Source organism: Pristiophorus japonicus, chromosome 6, assembly GCF_044704955.1.
Source record: "Pristiophorus japonicus isolate sPriJap1 chromosome 6, sPriJap1.hap1, whole genome shotgun sequence".
NCBI classification, from domain to species: Eukaryota; Metazoa; Chordata; class Chondrichthyes; family Pristiophoridae; genus Pristiophorus; species Pristiophorus japonicus.
The window spans coordinates 37,661,588-37,686,246 of NC_091982.1; the positions used below are offsets into that span (position 1 = coordinate 37,661,588).

General features: G+C 41.1%; 1 protein-coding gene across 1 annotated transcript in view; it reads left to right on the forward strand.

The window, feature by feature from the left end:
* atrx (ATRX chromatin remodeler) overlaps positions 1-24,659 on the forward strand; it is a 211,364-nt gene that overhangs the window by 46,232 nt on the left and 140,473 nt on the right. Inside the window, exons 7-8 of the mRNA XM_070883946.1 lie at positions 2,702-5,865; positions 10,902-10,977. Coding sequence (XP_070740047.1) covers positions 2,702-5,865; positions 10,902-10,977 — 3,240 coding nt within the window. The remainder of the gene's footprint in view (positions 1-2,701; positions 5,866-10,901; positions 10,978-24,659) is intronic.

A 24,659-nucleotide genomic window follows, 5' to 3' on the forward strand; every position in this document is an offset into this window, starting at 1 on the left:
GGGGGGGGGAAGAAGAGGAGGGGGGTTGGGGGGGGGGGGACGACGCGGAGGCTGGGGCCCAGATGCTCTTCCTCTATAGTACGTCTTTGGCCAGGGATTCCCAATGTCGATGGGCATATATTGCACTTTATCAAGGAGGCTTTAAGGGTATCCTTGAAACGTTTCCTCTGCCCACCTGGGAACGCTTGCTGTGTCGGGAGTTCCGAGTAGAGCGCTTGTTTTGGGAGTCTTGTGTCAGGCATGCGGACAGTGTGGCCCACCCAACGGAGCTGGTCGAGTGTGGTCAGTGCTTTGATGTTGGGGGTGTTCGCCTAATCGAGAACACTGACGGTGCGTCTATCCTCCCAAGGGATTTGCAGGAACTTGCGGAGACATCGTTGGTGGTATTTCTCTAGTGATTTGAGGTGTCTATTGTATGTGGTCCACGTTTGAGTCACAGGAGGGCGGATATCACTACAGCCCTGTAGACCATAAGCTTGGTGCCTGATTTGAGGGCCTGGTCTTCGAACACACTCTTCCTCAGGCGACCGAAGGCTGTGCTGGTGCACTGGAGGTGGTGTTGGACCTCGTCTTCTATGTCTGCCCTTGCTAATAGTGTAGACTCCTGAGGTATGAAAAGTGGTCTATGTTGTCCAAGGCCGTGCTGTGGATTTTGATGACCGAGGGCAGTGCTATGTGGCGGGGTCAGGTTGGTGGAGGGCCTTTGTCTTACGGATGTTTAGTGTAAGGCCCATGCTTTCGTACGCCTCGATGAAGATGTTGAGGATGGCTTGGAGTTCAGCCTCTGTGCGCAGACGCAAGCGTCATCTGCATATTGTAGTTCAATGACAGAGGATGGGGACGGTCTTGGATTTAGCCTGGAGGCTACGATGGTTGAACAGGTTCCCACTGGTTCTATAATTTAATTCCACTCCAGCGGGGAGTTTGTTGAGAGTGAGACGGAACATTTCAGCGAGGAAGATCGAGAAGAGGTTGACATGATGTTTTCGCCCTGATTGACCCCAGTCCGGATGTGGATTGGGTCTGTGGTGGATCCGTTGGTCAGGATCACGGCTTGCATGTCGTCGTGGAGCAGGCGGAGGATGGCGACAAACTTTTGGGGGCAGCCAAAACGGAGGAGGACGCTCCATAGTCCCTCGCGGTTTACAGTGAAAGTCCCTGATGCAGTTGTATTTGAAAAATGAGGGGAGGCAGAATGCTTGCAAAAGATAAAGCTTGGAGCCGATGGATTGCTTATCAAACATTGTTTGTATTAAGATATGGGAGCAATTTTCAAATCTTGAGTTGTTTTAGGTTTTAGCTTTTAGGTTAAAAAGGAAAGAAGTTGTTTAACTTGGAAGAAGCTTTAGAAATGGCGAACTAATGGGAATTTACTTGGGGGGGGGGGGGGGGCGTCAGAAGCGATAGACCAGGATTGTGAAAAATACTGGTTTACGTTTTGAGTCATCAAAAGCAAGACATTAGCTATAAAGTGAAGAAATACCTGTTTTTAAAAATGGAAAGAAACCAAGTTTTCATTGTCCATTCAAAGATCATTAGCAGTTAAGCGTTTAATTTCAGTTGTGGCAAGTAAGAGCGAATGGATGTGTGCGCTGAGGCAATGTCGGCTTAAATGTTGAATATGGTGCAAAATCATGGTACTCTTCACCCAGAGGATGGTGGGAGCCTGGAACTCAGTGCCTGAAAGGGTGGTAGAGGCAGAAACCGTCATCATATTTAAAAAGTACTTGAATGTGCACTTAGAGCTGTAACCTACAGGGCTGGGATTAGACTGGGTAGCTCTTTTTCGATCACACGGACACGATGGACCGAATGGCGTGTCACAATTTTTCTATGATTCTATGAAAAGACTGGTGAGGATCCAATAATCAGTAGAGCAGGTTGTTAATATGAACAAAAAATGGGGTGAGGGCAAAGCCTTGAGGACCCCTTAATGGGGGCAAAAATCAAATGGTGGCACAGATGTATAATCTAAAATTAAACAGGTTTGGTAAGAGATGATGTGTTCAGGGGTGCATAGTTCCAGATCCATGGTATTGTTAGCTGAATTTTAGTTAAATTAAAAAAATTGATTATACACTGACTTTTCACAATGCTATACCAATCAAGTGTACTAAAGCTTGAGACCTAAATAAATTTAAACAGGGCTGTATGTCTGAAGCTAACAAGTTACAGCTTTTCAAATTGGTGCAATTTGCACTGGATTTAGCAATTGCTCCCGGAACAGAACTCTATCCCAATATGTTTAAGGCTGCATGGCTGAGTTATCTCAATGATAAGGGAGTCAAGGGTTATGGGGAGCGGGCAGGGAAGTGGAGCGGAGTCCATGATCAGATCAGCCATGATCTTATTGAATGGTGGAGCAGGCTCGAGGGGCCAAGTGGCCTACTCCTGCTCCTATTTCTTATATGATAACAGTGACCTACAACGAGCTGGGGGCTGACGCAACTGTATCTCGGCACCTCACCAGCAGTTTAAGTAAGGAGATAGAATGTTGCTAAATAGTTTCAAGAAGAAGGGTGCTAAGTACTGAGTGTGCATGTTGATGACATGAGTATGATCCCCAGGCACACTGCAGTCCCTGTTGCAATTGTGGTTTTGGTCCTTTACTGAAAACGCTTTGCTCAATGAGTCAAGATTATTACTTTCCTGATGTGCAGCTTTTTAAAAAATTCTACTCTTCATTTGTTCTATATTGCAGATGGTGTGCTGAAGGTGGAAATCTGATTTGTTGTGATTTTTGTCACAATGCATTTTGCAAAAGCTGCATCTTGCGAAACCTGGGCAGGAAGGAACTATCCAATATCATGGATGAAAACAAAAAGTGGTATTGCTATGTGTGTAATCCAGAGCCTTTACTGGATTTGGTCACTGCTTGTGACAGTGTATTTGAATGTCTTGATCAGCTGTGGCAACAAAACAGAAAGAAGAAAGACTTTGATAAATTTAAATTGGACTGTGATAAATGCAAATCTCCAGGTCCTCATGACAGTGACAAGTCTGTAGACCATGAGTATAAAAGTACTTCAAGAAAAATTTCCATTAAAGATTGTAATGGACAGGAAAAAGATGCATGTTCATTAAAAGCTCTTTCTCCAGGCTCTGGAAATTTTACATATTCTTATAAGGCATTAAAAGTACCAAAAGAACTTCTGAAGAAGGCTCGCAAACTTATTGATACAACGGCCAACTTTAACATTAGTTTTATTAATTTTTTAAAGCAAAAAGACTTAAATGAGTCTGAGCCTAATATAAACATGAGACAGTTGAAAGCTTTTAAGTCTGTGCTCGGAGATCTGAAGAAAGTCCATCTTGCAGTGGAAGAAATTTTAGATAAAGAGACTAGAGACTTGGAAATAGAACAAAATAAGAAACCTACTGAATCATTACAAGAGTGTGTTAACAAAGTTGAGGTACAGGATTCCACTAACCATGAGAATTATTTATTACCCGATGAGACAATTGCAGAAAGCTCTGTTTCAGCTGAAGATGAATCTGATCGAATGGAAGTGTCAAATGTTTCAAGTGAACCAGACAAGGCTGCTGAAGAACAACAAATCATGTCAGTAGAGCAAACTGATAGATTAATGCTGGATTCAAAATTGGTCAGCGCTGAAACTGACTGTGCATCAAATGATGATCTATTGGTCAAAAATGAAGTTGATGCCACTTGTGAAAGTACAGGCATTGAACTAGAATCTGAGCTGGCAGAAGCAACATTGTTTAACAGTCTAGATGATGCTCTGGATATGGGACCTGTTCCTTCACTGACTGAAGGTCTGTTTGAAGCAACTGACTCGTTGCTACCAGATCTGGATGCAGTGGATAATTCTGCAAGTAACAGCACAGTGCTCGATAATGCGTCAGCTAAGGCACCTACTGCAGGTCCAAATTCTAGAAAATCCTCCGAGCTGGACTCTGATTCCAGTGTAAAATCTTCAGTGAAGCGTGAACTTTTTATAAAATTGCGCCCAATTTCACTTAAGTCCAAGAAGACTGCACAAGGTGCATGTAAGAAAAAATTGGTCAAGAAGGGTAAACGAGGTGATGCTGAAGCGGTGGCTGGAGGAGATGCTGAAGATGATGCTGAAGCGGTGGCTGATGATGAAGTGATGGCTGGAGGAGATGCTGAAGCATCAATGGATAGTGCGAGTGATGGTGATGCTGCAGTTGATAATGGGAGTGATGGTGATGCTGCAGTGGATAATGGGAGTGATGGTGATGCTGCAGTGGATAATGGGAGTGATGGTGATGCTGCAGTGGATAATGGGAGTGATGGTGATGCTGCAGTGGATAATGGGAGTGATGGTGATGCTGCAGTGGATAATGGGAGTGATGGTGATGCTGCAGTGGATAATGGGAGTGATGGTGATGCTGCAGTGGATAATGGGAGTGATGGTGATGCTGCAGTGGATAATGGGAGTGATGGTGATGCTGCAGTGGATAATGGGAGTGATGGTGATGCTGCAGTGGATAATGGGAGTGATGGTGATGCTGCAGTGGATAATGGGAGTGATGGTGATGCTGCAGTTGATAATGGGAGTGATGGTGATGCTGCAGTGGATAATGGGAGTGATGGTGATGACGCAGTGGATAATGCGAGTGATGATGCGAGTGATGGTGATGACTCAGCAGATAATGCGAGTGACGAAAACAAAGGTCATGCAGCGGAGTGTGATGCAGAGAATGACGACGACAACAATGATGCGGGGGTTGTAGACGATTGTAATGATGCAGGATCTGGAGATGGTAGCCTTGATGATGCAGGGGATGGAGAAGGCATCAGTGCTGCAGAGGTTTCGATTAAAGGCAAAAAGATTGTGGAAAAATCTCAAAAGGGTAATGTAAAAATTTCAAAAAAGAGGAAGAAAAAATCTGATAAAGTAATTGAAGATGACCTTGGAAATGATCCCGCAAATGATGCATCAGTTCTGTCGGAGGACATTGATACCAGACGGTCACCTCGCATAAAAACAACACCTCTGAGACGGCCAGGTGGGGCAGGAATTGTGAACTCCAGATCTGAAGATGATGCTGATAGTGCTGGTGGTGGTGGTAAAAGACGTAGGAGATCGAAAAAGGAAACTAAAGAGAAAGTAGACTCTCCGGGAAAAGTCAAGACAGGCCGATCAAAAGCATCCAATAAAAATCTCAAGTCTGAAATGCAAGAATCTGATCCTGATAAGTCGGATACACCACTTAAAGCTGGTGTGCAATCTACCTCTGACTCTGATGAGATCCCTGAGGTACTGAAAAAGGCAGCAGTGAAGCATGAAAGCTCATCAGATGCAGATAACAAAGATAGTGATTCATCCCAAAAAATTATTAAAAGGACAAGTCTGTTTGGTCTGCGAAAGCGAATGCCACAGGCCAATAAAACTGATAGTATTAAACGGAAAAGGAAGTGTTCATCCTCAAGCTCAGATTTTGGGGGAAAGGGGAGAAAAAGAACCAGTAAAAGGATTAGTGTGGCTAATAAAAAAAGACACCATCGTTCAGACTCTTCCAACTATGACTCTGACCTAGAAAAGGAAATAAAGAACTTGAGTAAAATCAGTACAGCTAAAAAATCATCTTCAAAGAAAGCAAGAAAACACGGAACCGAGGAGGATGGGGGTGCTTCATCCAAAGATGACGAGAAAGTTACCAAAAAATCTGCTAAGGAAAAAGCAGTAAAATTAAAACTGAAGAAACGAGCTGTGGAGAAAAAGCAAAGCTCTTCATCTTCGTCAGATGGAAATGAAGAAGCTGAGCAAGTGGACAAGCGGGATTTGCCCGGAGAAGGAAGCAGTGATGAACAAAAGATACAGCCTATCACGGAAAACATTGGGCTTGCTGCAGGATCAGGATTTTGCCAGTCATCAGGTCGGTGTACTTTTATTGTGGTGATTATTCTTGCATTTGTGTAGTTTTCTGTTTTCAAAGCATGGTATATTTTGCTGATTGAACCTTTTCAAACACCTTTCTCCATAAGCAGATCATGACTCTTACAAACTGAAATTGTCTTTTTGTTGACATAGCCCAGGCCTATCAATTGGCCTCAATTGTACTAAATTGCTGACTGAAAAACCTGTAGAATGCTATTACATTTCCTGTCAATTGGAAAGTGGAAAATATTCAGAAAGCTAGATCAAAGATTTATTTACAAATATAATGGTTCACCCTGGCAGAAACGTGCCTCATTTGATAATTTGCAATACGTACAGCTGAGATGAATGTATCTTTCTTCCAACTCCTCTCTGCAAACTTTTTTTATTAACAAAAATGGCCTTTGTTGGTAAATATGTAATCTCTGTGGAATACTGTCACCTGAAACCAATGTTGTACAAATTAACAAAACTGCTAAATGCTGGCATATTCTAGAATTTTAAGGATCTTTCCCCGTGGAAGTTTTAAGTAGTTTCTTTGAAGATGGTATCCTCTCTAAATTTTGATTACATTGAATATCATAGTGTATATGAATAAGGCAGATGAGCTGAGAGGACAGGTAGACACTTGGGAGTACGATATTAAAGCTATTGCAGAGACAAGGCTAAAAGAGGGGCAGGTATGGCAGCTCAACGTTCCTGGTTACAGGATTTTCAGATGGGAAAGGGAGAGGGGTCGCGGTATTGATTAAATAAACTATTACAGCTGTGAGGAGGGATGATATGTTGGAGGGATCATCAAACGAGACCATATGGCTCAAACTGAAACAAAAAAGGGCCGTACTCACTGCTGGTAGTGTATTCTAGACGCCTCAAATAATGAGAGGGAGATAGAAGAACGAATATGTTGGCAAATTTCTGAAGTGCAAAAACTATAGGCAGTAATGGGGGATTTCAACTATCAAATATTAACTGGGATAAAATTAGTATGAAGGGTATAGAGGGTGCGGAATTCCTAAAATGCATTCAGAAGTTTCTTAGCCAGTATGTAGCAAGCCCAACACTGGAGGGGGAGGCGCTGGATTTAGTTTTGGGGAATGAAGCTGGGCAGGTGGAAGGGGTATCACTGGGAGAGCATTTAGGTGCTAGTGACCATAATTCAGTTAGATTTAAGTTAGTTACGGAAAAAGTCTTGGATAGACTAGGAATAAAAGTTCTAAATTAGGGAAAAGCCAACTTTGCTAAGCTGGGGTGTGATTTAGCCATAGTGGACTGGAAACAACTACTTGAAGGTGAATCAGTATCAGAGCAGTGAACGGCATTCAAGGAGGAGATCCAGAGCAAATATGTGCCCTTAAAGAAAAAGGGGGGGACTAACAATTCTAGATCCCCGGATGTCTAGGAACATACAGGGTAGACTAAAGAAAAAAAGGGAGGCTTATGACCGATACCAAGGGCTAAATCTCTCGAATATAGAAAGTGTAGGGGTGAAATTAAAAAGGATATTGGGAAAGCAAGGAGAGCATGAAAAATTCTTGGCAAGTAAAATCAAGGAAAGCCCAAAGATACTTTATAAATATATTAAGAGCAAGAGGATAACAAGAAAGGGTAGGGCCTATTAGAGCATGAGGGTAATCTATGTGTGGAGATGGAAGATGTGGGTATAGTTCTTAATGAATACTTTGCATCTGTTTTCACAAATGAGAGGGGCGATGCAGATACTGCTATCGGAAAGGAGTGAAATATTAGATGAAATAAATAGTGAGAGAGGAGGTATTGAGGGGTTTAGCAGCTTTGAAAGTGGATAAGTCCCCAGGCCTGGATGAAATGCATCACAGGCTGTTAAGCAAAGCAAAAGTGGAAATAGCGGAGGCTTTGACCATTTTCCAATCTTCTCTGGCTTCAGGTGTGGTGCTGGAGGACTGGTAATGTGGTTCCTTTGTTTAAGAAGGGAGAAAGGGATAGACTGATTAATTACAGGCCAGTCAGCCTAACCTCAGTGGTGGGAAAATTATTGGAAACAATTCTTAAGGACAGGATAAATCTTCATTTAGAAAGGCAAGGATTAATCAAGGAGAGTCAGCATGGATTTGTTAAGGAAAAGGTAGTGTCTGACCAACTTGATTGAATTTTTTTGAGGAAGTAACAAGGAGGGTTGATGAGGGTAGTGAGTTTGATGCAGTGTATATGGATTTCAGCAAGGCTTTTGATGAGGTCCCACATGGCAGACTGGTCACAAAAGTAAAAGCCCATGGGATCCAGGGTAAAGTGGCAAGTTGGATCAAAAATTAGCTCAAAGGCAGGAAGCAGAGGGTGATGGTGTTTTTGTGACTGGAAGGCTTGTTTCCAGTGGGGTTCTGCAGAGCTCAGTACTAGGTCCTTTGCTTTTTGTGGTATACATCAATGATCTAAACTTGACTTTAGGGGGTATGATTAAGAAGTTTGCTCAAATCGGCTGTGTGGTTGATGAAGAAGAAAGCTGTAGACTGCAGGAAAATATTAATGAACTGGTCAGATGGGCAGAACAGTGGCAAATGGAATTTAATCCGGAGAAGTGTGAGGTAATGCATTTGTTATGGGCTAACAAGGAAAGTGAAAACACATTAAATGATAGGACACAGAGAAGTGTAGAGGAACAAAGGGACCTTGGAGTGTATGTCCACAGATCCCTGAAGGTAGCAGGCCAGGTAGATAAGGTGGTTAAGGCGGCGTACGGAATGCTTGCCTTTATTAGCCGAGGCATAGAATACAAGAGCAAAGGAGTTATGCTTGAACTGTAAAACACGAGTTACGCCACAGCTAGCGTACTGCGTGCAGTTCTGGTCACCGCATTACAGGAATGATGTGATTGCACTGAAGAGGGTACAGAGGAGATTTACGAGGATGTTGCCGGGAGTGGAGAATCTTAGCTATGAGGAAAGATTGGATAGGGTGGGTTTGTTTCCATGGCACAGAGGAGACTTAGGGGAGACCTGATTGAGGTGTATAAAATTGAGGGGCCAAGATATAGTGGCTAGAAAGGGTCTATTTTCCTGAGCAGACGGGTCAACAATCGGGGGCATAAATTTAAAGTAAATGGTAGAAGGGTTTGAGGGGAAATTTCTTCGTGCAGAGGGTTGTGGGAATCTGGAACTCACTGCCTGAAAGGGTGGTAGAGGCAGAAACCCTCACCACATTTAAAAAGTACTTGGATGGGCGCTTGAAGTGCTGTAACCTGCAGGGTTACGGACCTAGAGCTGGAAAGTGGGATTAGGCTGGATAGCCTCTTGTTGGCTGAAAATTTCTATGATTCTATTCTATGATTGCTGCATTGGCTTGACAGTAGCACCAACCCTGAAACACAGTTTACAGTGGAGCTTCATTTGCTCTGCGAAATGTCTACATATTCCAGCAGTTCGGGGTAGGCATTTTTCTTCATTTCAAGGCATTTAAATGGTGTGGTGGGTGTTGTAGTAATACCAGGAAAATACTACAATGTCATCTTTTTACAAACATAAGAATATTGACAAACAGGAAACGATCCTGTGGTCCAGCCAGTCTGTCCCACACGATTATATCACCATATATTCACTCTCCAACCCACTCAAAACTCATGATCTGAGAGAGCCAAAAGAACCAGGTAAAAATCCAGGCCAAGTTGGGAGTGGGGGGGAGAGAGAGACAGAAATCTGGGAAATTTCTCTGACAATCAAAATTTAATCTAGGAGATCAACCTGGTAATTCTATGCAGTACAGGTTGAACCTCCCTTATCCGTAAGCCTCGGGATCTGGCCTGTTCTGGATAAGGGATTTTTCCAGATGAGGGGTGGTCATGTTAAATTGGACGGTACAGGTACTGAGCAAGGGGATATTGGGGCTGGGAGTGCGGCAGAGAGATCATTGGTGGTGGGGGGTGGACCGCAGGGTCAGGCCAGCAATTGCAGGAGTCGGCATGTCGGAGCTCTGCGCATGCGCCACCCTGGTGGCCGGGAATGGTTCTGGACGAGGGGTGGTTCTGGATAAGGGAGGTTCAACCTGTACCCTTTTGTAAGAGGTGATCTCCACCCCAACCAGAAACTGGGGAGCTCTGTCCTCTGTCACTTCAGGAAGTCAAAGTGGATCAAGTTAGAATTTGAAATGTCAGTGAATCCTTGGGATGGCGGTTCCAGTGACTGATTCCTGTGAAACTTCATGGTGTGGCTTATCCTCCAAGGGGACCAATCAGAAACAAAAAGTGGAGCATGTTGGCCATTTTGGCAGTACAAATAACCGTGCCCTTTATAAAAATAGTAAAGATTGCCGATCCCTGTGGAACACCACCAGTGACTGGTCTGCAAACAGATCCAAATCCATATATACCTACTTCCTTTCTACAGCTTTCCAGACAGTTCTCAATCCAGCCCAATATATTGCCACTAATACTAGAGGCTTTGATCTTGTAAAGAAGCCTTTTCTGCGGTACCTTGTCAAAAGCTTTTTGAAAGTCTTATGTGGACAATGGCCCAATAATTTCTATGAAAGTACCTGGTGAACCCGGAGGTTTGGTGACTTGTGGTCCTGAGGCTCTGTGCGAAGGCCAGCATGGGGGCGCACGTATCCAAGGATCGTATGGATCTCTGGGATCACGTGGGCTGGCCCAACCTATCAGTTGAGGGATCCCCATTCATATTTTGAGAGTTCTGTATGTACGAATCTCATAATTATGAATGGAAATACCCCCAAAACACAGAAAATAATTTTTTTTTTAAATTACATGTTTATAATTAATTAAAATGCATTATAATTAAATATTTTATACAAAAATGTATTCTTTTGAATTAAAATTTTTTGTTTCACACGGCTAAAACTAAACTTGCCTTAATGGACAGGATTTTTAATATGTAAATGAGAACATTTTAATTTTCTATTTTTTTAGACTCTTGCGCTGATAAAAAGGAGGCCTTGCGTTACTTGGTTATATAATTGCTCAGAAATATTGTAAAGGTTAATGAAAGCACTAATGAACTATAGTTTTGTTGGGACTCTTAACTAAAATTTAGTTTTGCATTTTTACAGGTGATGAAGCAGAGGGCAATTCAAAAAATGTCCCCCAGTGTGCCAGTGATGACTATGATGATGATCCTGAGAATAGGTAATAAATTCTACAGTGTGGACTTTACAAAGAATTGCTTACGAGAAATGCATTGTTAGTCACAAACATTTCTTTGAACAGTTAAATCCATTGGTGCTAACATTTGCTGCTTTATTTAGATTTTCTTGTAATCTAAGCCTTGAATTCTATTTGTAAAACATTTTAAATCGTTTCAAGAATTTTCATTTTTGCAATTTATGCAATAAACACAATTTTGCGAAAATAGTTGGTCCCATATTTTTGTTTGAAACTATACTTGGTTCAAAATGTTAAGTGGAATTTTAATATTCCAAACTAGACATCAGAGGTTGTCAAATATCTAGTGTTAGTTGGTCATGTTAAATGGAATGTTATCCATAATGTCACCACATTCTTTGGAAGTATCTGGGGAAGTTTTGTGGTTCAAAATTTGAGCAGACCACATAGAACACTTCTGCATTCAGTTTGTTTCATGGTGCTTTCGAGCTCGTGATTAGAGGTTCTTGCAAATCAAAAGATAACCATGCCTGCAGAATTGGCCAACTTTTGGCCAGAATTGACTAATTACTGGAAGAGTGGCTCACGACAAGCGTTTCAATTGTGGGTTGGGATTTTTTTTCTTAAAGATATTTTTTATGGAGTAATTTAGATATGGAAAGGATGGGACTCGGGAGATGTGTAGACACTAATTTTTGTCTGGTAAACCTGTGTTTAAGCTTAAACAATTTTGTATACATTTAAAAATGTTGGAATGTTAAGTGAACTTTCTATAAGGGAAGTTAGATTGAAAATCAAGATGTCAGTTGCTAATTGGGTTGAAGTTTTTAGGGAGATGCGTGGGACTTAACGCAATCTATTAAAACTACATTTCTAGTCATTTATTCTTGGAACATAATTTTAGGATAAAGTAATTTTGGCCAACAAACTCTCCACCTTTTCGGTTGCTGTCAACCCCAGGAATAATGCACATGTACTCTTAAGGAATGGTGGTTTTGAGGGGGTGGGGGGGGGGGAAAAACGTTGTGGTGGTGTCTACATCCTATGATTTCCAAAAATGGTGTTTCCTAAATTTCATTTGAAGTCACAGCATCCTCTGCTTATATGCCCCACAGATGTTTCACCCACATTTTATGGATAGGATTGTGCCTCGCTAAGATGGGGTGGGGCGGGGCTGGTGAGAGATAAATCATTTTGCATTTGGTGTCATTTGCGCTAGCTTAAATGTTGGCCAGGGAGGGGGAAAATTGATCCATATTGGATAGGCATGGGCTTGGATTTTGAAGCTTGTCCTGCTCTCCCTGGCTTTCTGGATTGCTACACAGAATCGATAAATGAAGGGGCAAGATCAGAACGTGAGCAGCAGAATGTTCCTCAATAGCCATCCCTCCATCATTCATTGTCATCCAGCACCCCACAGATGGGCGTAAATTTGTGAGGTGGGTGGGTTCTACAATCTTAATTATTCTTTCATATTTCAGTAATTCACTGATCAATTTAAATCTGGAACAATTGACTTTACATTTGATCTCCACTTTATTGCCAAACTACAACATATGTTGATGGGTAACAGAGGATTTGGGCTGCTGGTCTGCAGGATGCAGTATTGCTAATTTTTAGATTATAGAAGTTTAAGTTTAATGGCGTTTGTATATTCTGCTGCAGGTAGTAGCTGTCTGTCTGCTTCCATAATGCTCCCCATTTCTGTTAATGCTATTGACCTGCCTAGGTCTTGTTTGCAGGCTCCATAACTTCCTATGTTGTCTTTGATATGGAATCTTGTATGGTGGAGATATGCATGCGGGAATTTGTGGGAGCATGGGTATCGTTGGAGGTGGGATGGGGGGATGGTGTGCGTTGGCTCAGAGTTTGAGAGAATTACGGAGTCCTGGAAGTAGCAGAATTGATTATGCTGTGTGAGGTATGGTAGCCTATTGTGGTAATGGACTAACAACTTGGAGATCTTTCACATCCCAACAAGGCAAGTTGTGAAACTGAATTCCAATAAATCTGGTAACGTGTGTAACTAACTAACAGGAAATAGTTAGGAACAAAAGTAACCAGTATAGTACGAAGTGCTGAACGAATACTTGTATCAATTGCATGCAAACCCACCATACTGTTGTAAACTCAACTGCGTGTAACCAGAAGACTAAGTACTGATTTTTAACCAGAATTTTAAAAATTCAATAAAGCCAATAGGAAAATTAAAATCTGAACAATTCTGAAATTTCTGGAAAAGGTTAAATGCTGTTGGAAAAGATTGAGGGAATCCAGTGTTCCCATTCTATTAACCTCATTTGTGGTTTATCCAGATACCACCTTTAATGTTGCTGTCAGCAAATGTGGGCCTGCAAATTCATATGTAAATTGAGATGTGCAATTATATTACAGATGATGCAGACATTCACATTAGAATAAAATGTGGAACGCTTTACAATCTTTACTATTTTTAATCCTGAAATACGCAGATTTGAATCCAATGGTTATTGGTGTTTCATTGTATGCTACTGTATACATGTGTAATGCATTAAGCATTACAATTTTTGTGATTTGGAAATCACAGTAGCAAAATGAAGTTTAGGGTCATCAGTTCAAAATTAAGCCGTCTTCTTTCAGTGGATGTGTGAAAATTAAAGCTATTTCAGGCAGAGGGATGAGATTGGCCACATTTGGAGCACCTAGAAGGAGTTCAAGGGAGGATTTTGTCGAGCTGTAAAACATGAATATAGTTCTGCAGTCAAATGGGATAGACCAATTTTTATAATTAAAAATTAATGTTCAATCAGCAACTCTTATTAAATATTTCATGCAGCCACAAGCAGCTGTGCCAAACCTAATTGACAATAACTCATTTTTAAATGTCTATTTTGGGATTTTAGACATTGAAGATTGCAACACTCCTGTAAGGTGCTTTGGGACATTTTGCTATGTTTACTATATAATTACAAATTGTTGTTACTATTTCAGTATATGTTAACATGGCATTGTTGCTGGATCATATTTTCCATAATGTAATATGTAGCGTTGATGTAATTTTTCTGTTAACTATGTATTGCCAGATATCTTAGTACCTTGGATTTTTTTTTAACTATGCATAAAACACTTGCAGTGGAAAAGCGTAGAGATGGTTGCCTTTAACAAGGCAGATTTTAAAAAAAATTGCCCAGCACTACAGTCCTTATTAAAGCTCTATCACTGTGTAGGGTGCAAAGATGCTGTTGGGATTCTTGTTTACAGAAGTGAATTGGCAACTCCACTAGAGCAGTAACTTTAATGTAGAATTGGTTGTGCACAGTACCTGTGGGCTCAACGATTAAAACATCTGCCCTGCTCTGCAAGGTTCAAAAAAACCTATATTTAAAAGATTAAAAAGCAGGACCTCAAAGATAGTAATCTCTGGGTTACTGCCGTTGCCACGTGCTAGTGAGTACAGAAATAGGAGGATGAACAAGATGAATTTGTGGCTGGAGAGGTGGTGCAGGCGGGGGGGGGGGGGGGTCTTTAGATTCCTGAGGCGTTGGGACCATTTCTGGGGGAGGTGGGACCTGTAGAAGCCGGACGGGTTGCATCTCAACAGAGCTGGACCAGTATCGTCGCGGGAGGGTTTGTTAGTGCTGTTGGGGAGGGTTTAAACTAGCTTGGCAGGGGGATGGGAACCGGAGAATAGATTCGGTGGGGAGAGCAGCAAAAAAAGTAGAAAGTGAATTTGGAAGACAGAGGAAACAAGGGCTGGCAAATGGACAATAAGGGAGTTTGCCACCACTATATGGTATCTACTTCAATGCAAGGAGTATAGGGAATAAGGCAGATGAGCTGAGAGCACAAAGACACTTGAGAGTATGATATAGTTATTACTGAGACATGGCCGAAAGAAGGGTAGGTATGGCAGCTCAACATTCCTGGTTACAGGGTTTTCAGACGGGATAGAGGGGAGGGGTCACAGTATTAAATAAAGAAATAATTACAGCTGTGAGAAGGGATGATATGCTAGAGGGCTCATCAAATAAGGCCATATGGGCTGAATTGAAGAACAAAAAAGGGGCGATCACACGACTGGGAGTCTTATTATAGACCCTCCATCAGAGGGGAATAAAAGAACACAAATGTGGGCAAATTGCTGTGAAGTGCAAAAACTATAGAGCTGTAATAGTGGGGGATTTCAACTACCCTAATAACTCAAAAAAAAAAAGCAGTGTGAATGGTACAGTGTGCAGAATTCCTAAAATGCATTCAGGAGAACTTCTTTAGCCAGTATGTAACAAGCCCAACAAGGGAGGGGGTGGTTCTGGATTTGGTTTTGGGGAATGAAGAGGGGCAGGTGGAAGAGGTATCAGTGGGGGAGAGCATTTTAGTACTAGTGATCATAATTCAGTAAGATTTAGGGTAGTTATGGAAAAGACAAATGTGGACCAGGAAAAAAAGTTCTCAATTGGGGTAAAGCCAATTTTGCTGAGCTGAGATGGGATTTGGCCAAGGTGAACTGGAAACGGCTACTTGATGGTAAATCAGTGTCCGAGCAGTGGGAGGCATTCAAGGAGGAGATTCTGAGGGCATAGGGCAAGTATGTTCCCTTAAACAAAAAAAGGTGGGGCTAAGCAATCTAGAACCCCCTGGATGTCAAGGGACATACAGGGTAAGATAAAGAAAAAAAAGATAAGCTTTATGATGGATACCGAGAACTCAACACTGCACAAACTCTAGAGGAGTATAAGAAGTGCAGGGCAGCATTTAAAAAAAAAAATATCGGGAAAGCAATGAGAGAGCATGAAAGAATGCTAGCAAGTAAAATCAGGGACAACCCAAAGATGTTTTATAAATACATTAAGAACAAGAGGATAACTAGAGAAAGAGTGGGGCCTATTAGAGACCATAAAGGAAATCGGTGTGTGGAGGCAGAAAACGCGGGTATGATTCTTAATAAATACTTTGCATCTGCTTTCACAAGAGGGGCGAGGCAGACTTTGCAATGAGGGAGGAGGAGTGTGAAATATTAGATGAGATAAACATAGTGAGAGGGGAAGTATTAAGAGGTTAGCAGCTTTAAAAGTAGATAAATCCCCAGAACTGGATGAAATATATCCCAGGCTAAGAGAAGCAAAAGAACTGGCAGAGGCTATGACCATCATTTTCCAGTCCTCTCCCAGAGCACTGGAGGACTGCTAATGTTGTACCCTTGTTTAAAAAAGGAGAAAGGGATAGACCAAGTAATTACAGGCCAGTCAGCCTAACCTCAGTGGTGGGGAAATTATTGGAAAAAATCCTGAGGGACTGGATAAATCTTCATTTGGAAAGACATGGATTAATCAAGGACAGTCAGCATGGATTTGTTAAGGGAATGTCTTATCTAATGACTAACATGATTTGAATTTTTCAAGGAGGTAACCAGGAGGGTCAATGAGAGCAGTGCGTATGATGTAGTATATATGGATTTTAGCAAAGTTTTTGACAAAGTCCCACATGGCAGACTGATCACGAAAGTAAAAGCGCATGGGATCCAGGGCAAAGTGACAAGTTGGATCCAAAATTGCCTCAGAGGCAGGGAGCAAAAGGTAATGGTTGGGTGTTTTTTTATGATTGGAAGGTTGTATCCAGTGGGGTTCCACAGGGCTCAGTGCTGGGTCCCTTGCTTTTTGTGGTATATATCAATGACTTGGACTTGACTTGGTATGATTAAGTAGTTTTCAGGTGACACTAAAATAGGCTGTGTGGTTGATAATGAAGAAAGCTGCGGACTGCAGGAAGATATCAATGTACTGGTCAGGTGGGCGGAATAGTGGTAAATGGAATTTAATCCGGATACGTGTGAGGTAATGCATTTTGGGGAGTTCTAACAAGAAGAGGGAATACACTTTAAATGGTACGACACTGAAAAGTGTAGAGGAACAAAAGGACCTTGGAGTGCAGGTCCACAGATCCCTGAAGGTAGCAGGCCAGATAGATAAGGTGGTTAAGAAGGCATTTGGAATACTTGCCTTTATGGAATATAATTGCAAGGAGATTATACTTGAACTGTATAAAACACTGGTTGGGATGCAGCTGGAGTACTATGTGCTGTTCTGGTCACCACATTACAGGAAAGATGTGATTGCACTGGGAAGGATACAGAGGAGATTTACAAGAATGTTGCCTGGACTGGAGAATTTTGGCTATGAGGAAAGATTGGAGATGCTGGGTCTGTGTTCTTTGGAACAGAGGAGGCTGAGGGGAGACCTGATTGAGGTGTATAAAATAATGAGGGGCCTGGATAGAGTGGATAGGAAGGACCTGTTTCTCTTGGCAGAGTGGTCAACAACCAGGGGACATATATTTAAAATAATTGAGGGATGTTTAGAGGAGATATGTGGGGAAATTTCTTCAGAAAGGGTGGTAGCGGCAGAAACCCTCAGCACTTAAAAAAAAAACTTCGATGTACGGATCAAGAGCTGGAAAGTGGGATTAGGCTGGCTAGCTCTTGGTCGGCCGGCGTGGACACGATGGGCCTAATGGCCTCCTTCCGCACTCTAAATTTCTATGATTCTATGGTTTCTGGTTATCTTACGGTAGAGATTTTCCAGTAGTCAGCTGAACCACACCTGTGCCACTCACATGAAACAGTATGGACTATCAATTCATTTCTTTAAAATTCAAGCTTACAATAATTCCCAATCTTCTTCAGCATATCTAATTAATAAAAAATCTTTCAGAGCCGATCATTAATGTTTCTACATAAACTTGCCCAACAATTTGGAGAAGGCTGCTTTCTAACTTGAAGCTGGAAAAGGAGGTTTAAATCATTTTCTTCTCCACTCTAATTGCCTTAGTTTACTGCAGCTTTTTGCTGTGCTACAGTCTAGATCAAAGGTATCTTGTGTTCCATTTTTGAGTTATTTTTCTTGATAATGTTCCAATAAGTTTTAACACAAGATAGATCATTTGTAAATTCAAAATAACTTTTGACGTGTACCACCAGGGTACAATTTGGGGAATTAGGCAAGCTCATGGTTATTTTCAAAATATGTATTAAAGGGCCCAAAATTGCCCAGGAGTTGCACGCTTCTTTTTCGGAGCAACTTGATTTTTCTGGAGTATCTTTAAAAATCCCCATTTTGCACATTCAATATGCGCCAGTGTAAGTGAGTTAGTTAGGATTTGTTTCGTTTTGTTCAAAAAGGGGGTGTTACCAGCCACCTATGCCTGTTTTGGCCATTTAAGCCAGTTTGGACAGCTAATAGTTGCTCCAAACTAACTTAGGCCAGTGTATGTGGCCACTTGTGACTGCACAGAAAACCCTTGCGGAAGAGTTAAGAAATCAGTGCAGGTAGGTACTTAATGACTTGACTAAAGAATGTGAATAGGATCAAACACCTATACAGGACTGACAAACTTCGTAAAGTTAATTTACTATACAACAGAACCTTAAACTACAAAAATAAAAGTAAAGAGACAAAACATATTCACATAATGTTTTAAAAATATCCAAGTAAAAAATATAAGTACCTCCTGCTCGTAGGAAAGTATTTTCATCAACAGGAAGTCTTTAAGCTCAATAAAATTACTGGCTACACAGTTATCACACCGCCTCCCATCAAAACTCTCCTCCTTTTCCTCTCCCTCCCTCCTTCTTCTTCTTCCCCCCCCCCCCCCCCCCCCCCCCCAAAACCCGTATCAAAACTCTCCTCTCCTTTCCCTTCCTCCCCCCCCCCCCCCCCCCAAAACCCGTATCAAAACTCTCCTCTCCTTTCCCTTCCTCCTCCTCCCCCCCACCCCAACGCCACCGGATCAAAACTCGTCTCCCTGCACCAACCTGTTTCTTGTAGCTCTCAGTGCAGGATGACTGCAGGCCACTCGGCCCGGGATCGGGGCGGGACGCGTTGGGTCCAACGCTGCAAGCACGCATCATCATAATCATGGGAGGAGCTACTGCGTGTGTGCGAACGCTCTACTGCGCATGCGGACAGCTGCCGCACTCTTCGGCGCAGGGCCCTAGCTCCGCCACGCCAAGTCCCGGGAGAGTCGGCAGAAGGGCCAGAATCTGGGGACATCTTTTTGGTGCCGTTTGCATCTTACGTGAGTGTGCCGAAAGAAACGGGTGGGCCAAATTTGGGCCCAAAGTGCCTCCTCTTCTGTGTTATAAGCATCCTACACTTTCAATCTACAGCTCACATTGCAATTGATCAGATTCTGGGACTGCTTGAATATATGACAGATTTATTATCACCATTGTTCTAACTTGTACATAGGCAGTGAAAGATATTTTTTTTTCAAAATTGAAAAGAAGCAAGACCGAGATGATTAGTTTTTTGAAAAATTAGTAAAGTTCCTGTCCTGTTGCCATTTAAAGTGAAAATTGGTTTGATACCAATGCAGACCCTGTGAAATGTTCGGGGTACACTTATTTGGCCAGCTGGTGCCTTATTGTAGATGCCAAGTCTTCCTCATTCATTCAGCCTCTATGTACAGTAGTGTTGCAGTTCATTTTTAGGGAGGAGGGAAGAGAATCGACTGCCTTTTAAAAGATGTTCTACTTTTAATAGGGTATGTGTATAGATAGAGAGCGATAATTAAAATGTCTCATTAGGTTTGTTTGTCCTGACATTAGCAGAAATCCTTGTGTTTTTTTCTCCCTTAGCATGTGATGAGAACATGTGTCAATGACACTGAAAAGTCTTTTGGTTTCCATGAATGCAGTCTTAGACTTGGGCCAAAGCAATTGTCTTCAATCATTGGAAACACTCAGCAGATCAGGCAGCATCTGTGGAGAGAGAAATATTGCCCCCCCAACCCCGGGTCTGTATGGTGTTCCTGCGGACCCGGGAAGGCATCAGAAATGCCGGTTTCTAGTGCGCATGCGCTGGAAACCGGCATTTCCAATCTGTCAAGTTTCTGGCTTGACAGATCGTAGCCAGATCGGGAGCGAGGACACCTGTAAGTGTAAATTTCCGATATTCACGCTTACAAATGTCCTCAAAAATCTTGCGCCTGAAAAAGCAGGCGCATAGCCTACTTTTACAGGCGCAAGTGTTTTTTTAAAAAAAACACACTAACATCTAAAAATAAAGTTAGTAAAACATATTATTAAAAACCCTCCCCACAACGGTAAGTTTATTTTTAAACTTTTAAAAATTGGGGAATAATTTTTTTTTTTTAAAGACATTAATAACTTTAATTTAAATGAATGTAGTGTAATTATTTTCTATTTATTACTGTTTTGGTGTTTGGGGCTGTGTTTTGGGTCTATCACAATCATAGCAATAGGAGTTTAGGACCCTGCAGAACTCCTATTACTTTGATACCTTACCTGATTGGCTGCCCAGAGCCATGTGACGCCAGCTCCAGCACTGCGCACATCTCCCACGTGCACGCGCTGCGACTGGCAGTCAGGGCAGGCCACAGGCTTGGAAGTGCAGACGTGGGCAGCAGCTTAAGGTAAGTGTGGATTTTTTCTCTAAAATGCCCACGGGAAGGCCAAATCGAAATTTCAGGGCCAATATTAATGTTTCAGGTCGATGGCCTTTCAAAAGTTCTGATGAAATGTCATTGACCTGAAACATTAACTCGCGCTCAGTTGCTGCCTGATCTGAGTATTTCCAGCATTTTCTGTTTTTATTTCCGATTTCAAGGATTTTTTGTTTTTGATTCAGATTTCCAGCATCTGCAGTATTTTGCTTTTGTTTTGTCTTCATTCATTGCAGGTTTTAGACTTTTAACAAAAATAGGCACAGCATTGCATACGTATTTGGACTTGATGGCAGTGGACATTTTTGTAGCTCCTTGTGCAATATTGTTTATAGGGCTCCTGCAACTGAACCTTCTTATCCACAGTGCTCAAGGCAATTTGCATTGTGATGGTTGAAAAACACACACACATTCAATGGTCTTAGGTCAAAGCCATCATCTTAGCCCTCTTACAGGATTGAGATGATGATCCTCTTGCTTGGGGATCCTAGTGCAAGAAGTATATATGAAACCTGAAACTTAAACAGGGTAGAATTATGAGCAGTATTGTTGACTTTAATATTAAATTATTATTAAATATAAGTTCAGAGCAAAATGAGGAATAATTGCATAACTTTGGTCTGCTATCTTGAGGTAGGGCACCCTTTGCTTCAACAGAGTGCTGGTATGGTATTAACACAGTTCAAATACTATAGAATTCTCAACTCTGGACCATATACTAGCAGAATGAAGTAACTGAGACCTAGAGTATAAGCAAAGTCCATCTGCATTAGTTGACCATCCATGTGGATGTGTTTCATGTAATTATTGAAGCCAACCAAAGAGAACCCTCAAGGCATCTTTTCAAATTCATCAAATCATCAAAATTTACAGCACAGAAGGAGGCCATTTCGGCCCATTGTGTCCGCGCCAGCCGACCAAGAGCTATTCAATCTAATCCCACCGTCTTGCTCTTGGTCTGTAGCCCTTAAGGTTATAGCAGTTTTGTTCAATATTTCCAAAGCAGAGCCATGTCTCTGGGCAGATTGCCTAGTCCTTGGAAAGGGAGACTTTGGCATTAGCACTTCCCCTCACACCATTCAATGGATGAGATGACAGTCCATTGGCCATTATTGGTATGCATATACAATGGATCTTGAGCATTACAGCCAAGTACAATCCTATCCTTGGGCATCAACACACTCACTTTCCAGCAAGGGCCATGTATTAGCAAATAGAAGCTGGAATGCCGGTTGATTTTTGGCATCTTCCAACCCATTGCAAAATCCAAGGGTACAGGGATTAATTGTAGTGACCCAACTGTAATAAAGGGATAGTGAAAGTAAAGGCAGGCCTGCTAAGAGATGAAAGTAAGTTTGTGGCAGGGAGTGAGGGAATGGTGGAAATAAATACCTTTCCTCCATTTCTACAAAAGATACATATTGGAATTACCAGAGGCGTACAGCAGTTAATGGATGTCACTATTTGGTTTGGTATTGCTCCTGTGAAGCACCTTGGGATGTTTTACTTTGTTAAATGTGTTACATAAATATGAGTCTTGAAATTATGCTCTAAGTTAGTCAGACTTAAGGTCATTGAATCACTTGGACCTAATTGTTTTTTTTAATCCAAGGATTCTGAGGGTCACTAGGAAAGAAGTAGATGCTCTGACTAATTTTCCAAAATTCTATAAGGGTAAATTTGCCAGAGGATTGAAGGATGCCAAATGTAATTATCCTCCTTTAAAAATTGAGATGGGATAAGCCAGGAAGGTATAGACATTGTTACAGCTGTTGCCAGAGTTTATCGTGAGCTCATGATTTGGAGAACGATGAGTTAATCTGGATCACTCAATGGATTTAAAATGTCAGTCATGCCATGGATGCAAGATTAAGAAAAACATATAATTATAAAAAAAGACTTATGAAATTGAGGCTTTATTTGCTGAAGAATTGAGATGTTAACCAGGCTTCCAAGATTATGATGCAAACACTGAAATTGTTTTCATTGGTCAGTAAGAGAGCAAACACTCAAGATAATCACACACACAAATAAAAAACACACACATTTTCCAGTGGTTGGAATGCAGAATTCCCTGCTACAAACCATTGGTGAAATAGAATATGAAAATTATTTGAGAAAGGAATTTGTTGCTGGAATATTAAAGGGTTTAGGAATAAAAAAGAGATTAGACATGGGGCCTATGTGGAGAAAATTTCCAGCATGGACTTGAGCTGAATGGCTTGTTTCTGTGCTGTAACATTCTATGATTCATTGGCACTACAGTTGAGATCAGAAAAGACTGGTGATTAAAAAGGCGACCGACCATATTAGCTTATATGGCTTAGTATTACATCAGTTGATGCATTTATCCACTGAGCTGTCACAAGAACTTGGGGAACTTCTAAAAGGAAAATGCTTCCACATGATTGTCCCATGTTGTAATGGGGACTATATCCTATTTTATGTGGTGGTTGAAAGGTAGGCAAACTACATTTTGGTTTGCTACTCCTGTGTGCTTCATTTGCTCTGTGTTTTTAAAATTGAAGAAAATATAACAAAGTCAAGCATTTCAGAATAAAACTCATATTTTGGCAAAAGTCTTTAGAACAGAATAACTCATCCTTGAGCGAGCAACTTTTCCTCATCTAGCATATGATTGCATGTTCATTTTGGATTTCAACACAGTTTACCTTTTCCTGTTATTTTCATTGTTTTAGAGGTGTATGTTTGCGATATGCCTAAAACTTAATCCAAAAATTTTGTTTTGGTGTAATTCAATGTAAGTTTCTAAATAGAGCTGTAGAATTTAAACAGTTAATCAAAATGTTGCACACTTGGATTTGCAATAATGCATCACCAATTTACCAAAAATTATATTTGCAAGTTAACTATTGAAATAGGGCAGAGCTGTTTTACTTTAATTGGTCTGACAACTTTATTTTAAGAAAAAACACCAATATTCATACATGGAATATCATGAAGTATTGACAATTCTTTGGAAAATCCAATTAATGTTGACGTTTGAAGCTCTATTTTGAGGTCAGATACATTGCTGAAAACATGCCATTTATCATGGTTTTTTAATGAGATGAATATTCTTTTAATTAGCTATTTGAAACAAACTGAAAATACTTGATTTCAGTTCATAATATCTTTAGTGTTGCGAGCGCTCAAAAACCTGGTACTTTGACTTATTGCACAGTAGAGGAAATATTTTCTGTTACAGCTGTTGCCAGAGTTTATCGTGAGCTCATGATTTGGTTCCCTATTTTTATTAATGGGGAAATAGTTTTGTTCATAACCTTTTGCCTTGCCTTGTGCAGACTCTTATTGTGCTCGAGTGTTCCTGACCTATTGTCTTACATGGTGTTACTTGCAGATTAGATGTGTTAACTTGTGAATTGAATTGAATGCTTGTATTTGTTAGACCAAATATATCATCATTTGTGTATTTGTATAAATTTAAGATGAAAAAACAATTGTCTTGTGAAATGGTTCTATGGTAACCACGGAGCTACAGCACACTTTAAAATACAGAAAAGTGGTTGAGTACCTTGAAGTTCTTTAGTTTCTCACCACCTCTGCATGAAATTAAAAGTTAGTCTTAAATTTTCATTGCAAATATTTTACAGAATGCAAGTTTTCCCACGAGGCAGTTGAAAATTTGAATTGTGTATATATATAATGATTGTCAAGAAATGCCGGTGAATCTCTTGAGTGATACTTAAATATTTTTGTGTATTGCACTATATTTCTAAGGCTTAAATTGCATCCATTTTTTATTTCCAAATTATTGTATTGAGGAAGGGTGGGTGGTTGAACATGATTGAGCCTGACCTAAACCAATTTCTTCTACAAATCTACGGAAAATGGTTTCAGTTCAGCCTGTGTGAGAATGCAAGACTTTGGCATCAGACTCAGCTACTTCGATGTCCCCTGAGAATTTGTAGAAAGAAATGTTCTCTGCTTCATCTATGGGTTAAAGTTGTGTGTATATTTGAAATAATGTAGTTGAAAGGGGGGAGGGAGCAACAATTGCATCATGCACATTTGGCCTTTGTGTAATGAACTTGACAAAAGGAAACCCTTTATGGCAAGCTACGAAAAAGAATTTGTACAGAATCACAGGTCTTGAACACAGTACGCTACCTGAAGTACTAAATGAACCTGCAACCAATGGTGGAAGACGCTTGGCTCAACTGACTGAACAGTGACAGCTAACGTTTATTGCCCAGTGTGTGCCTTGGATTGGGTTCTAAGCAGCTGATTAGTTGACTTGCTGAAGT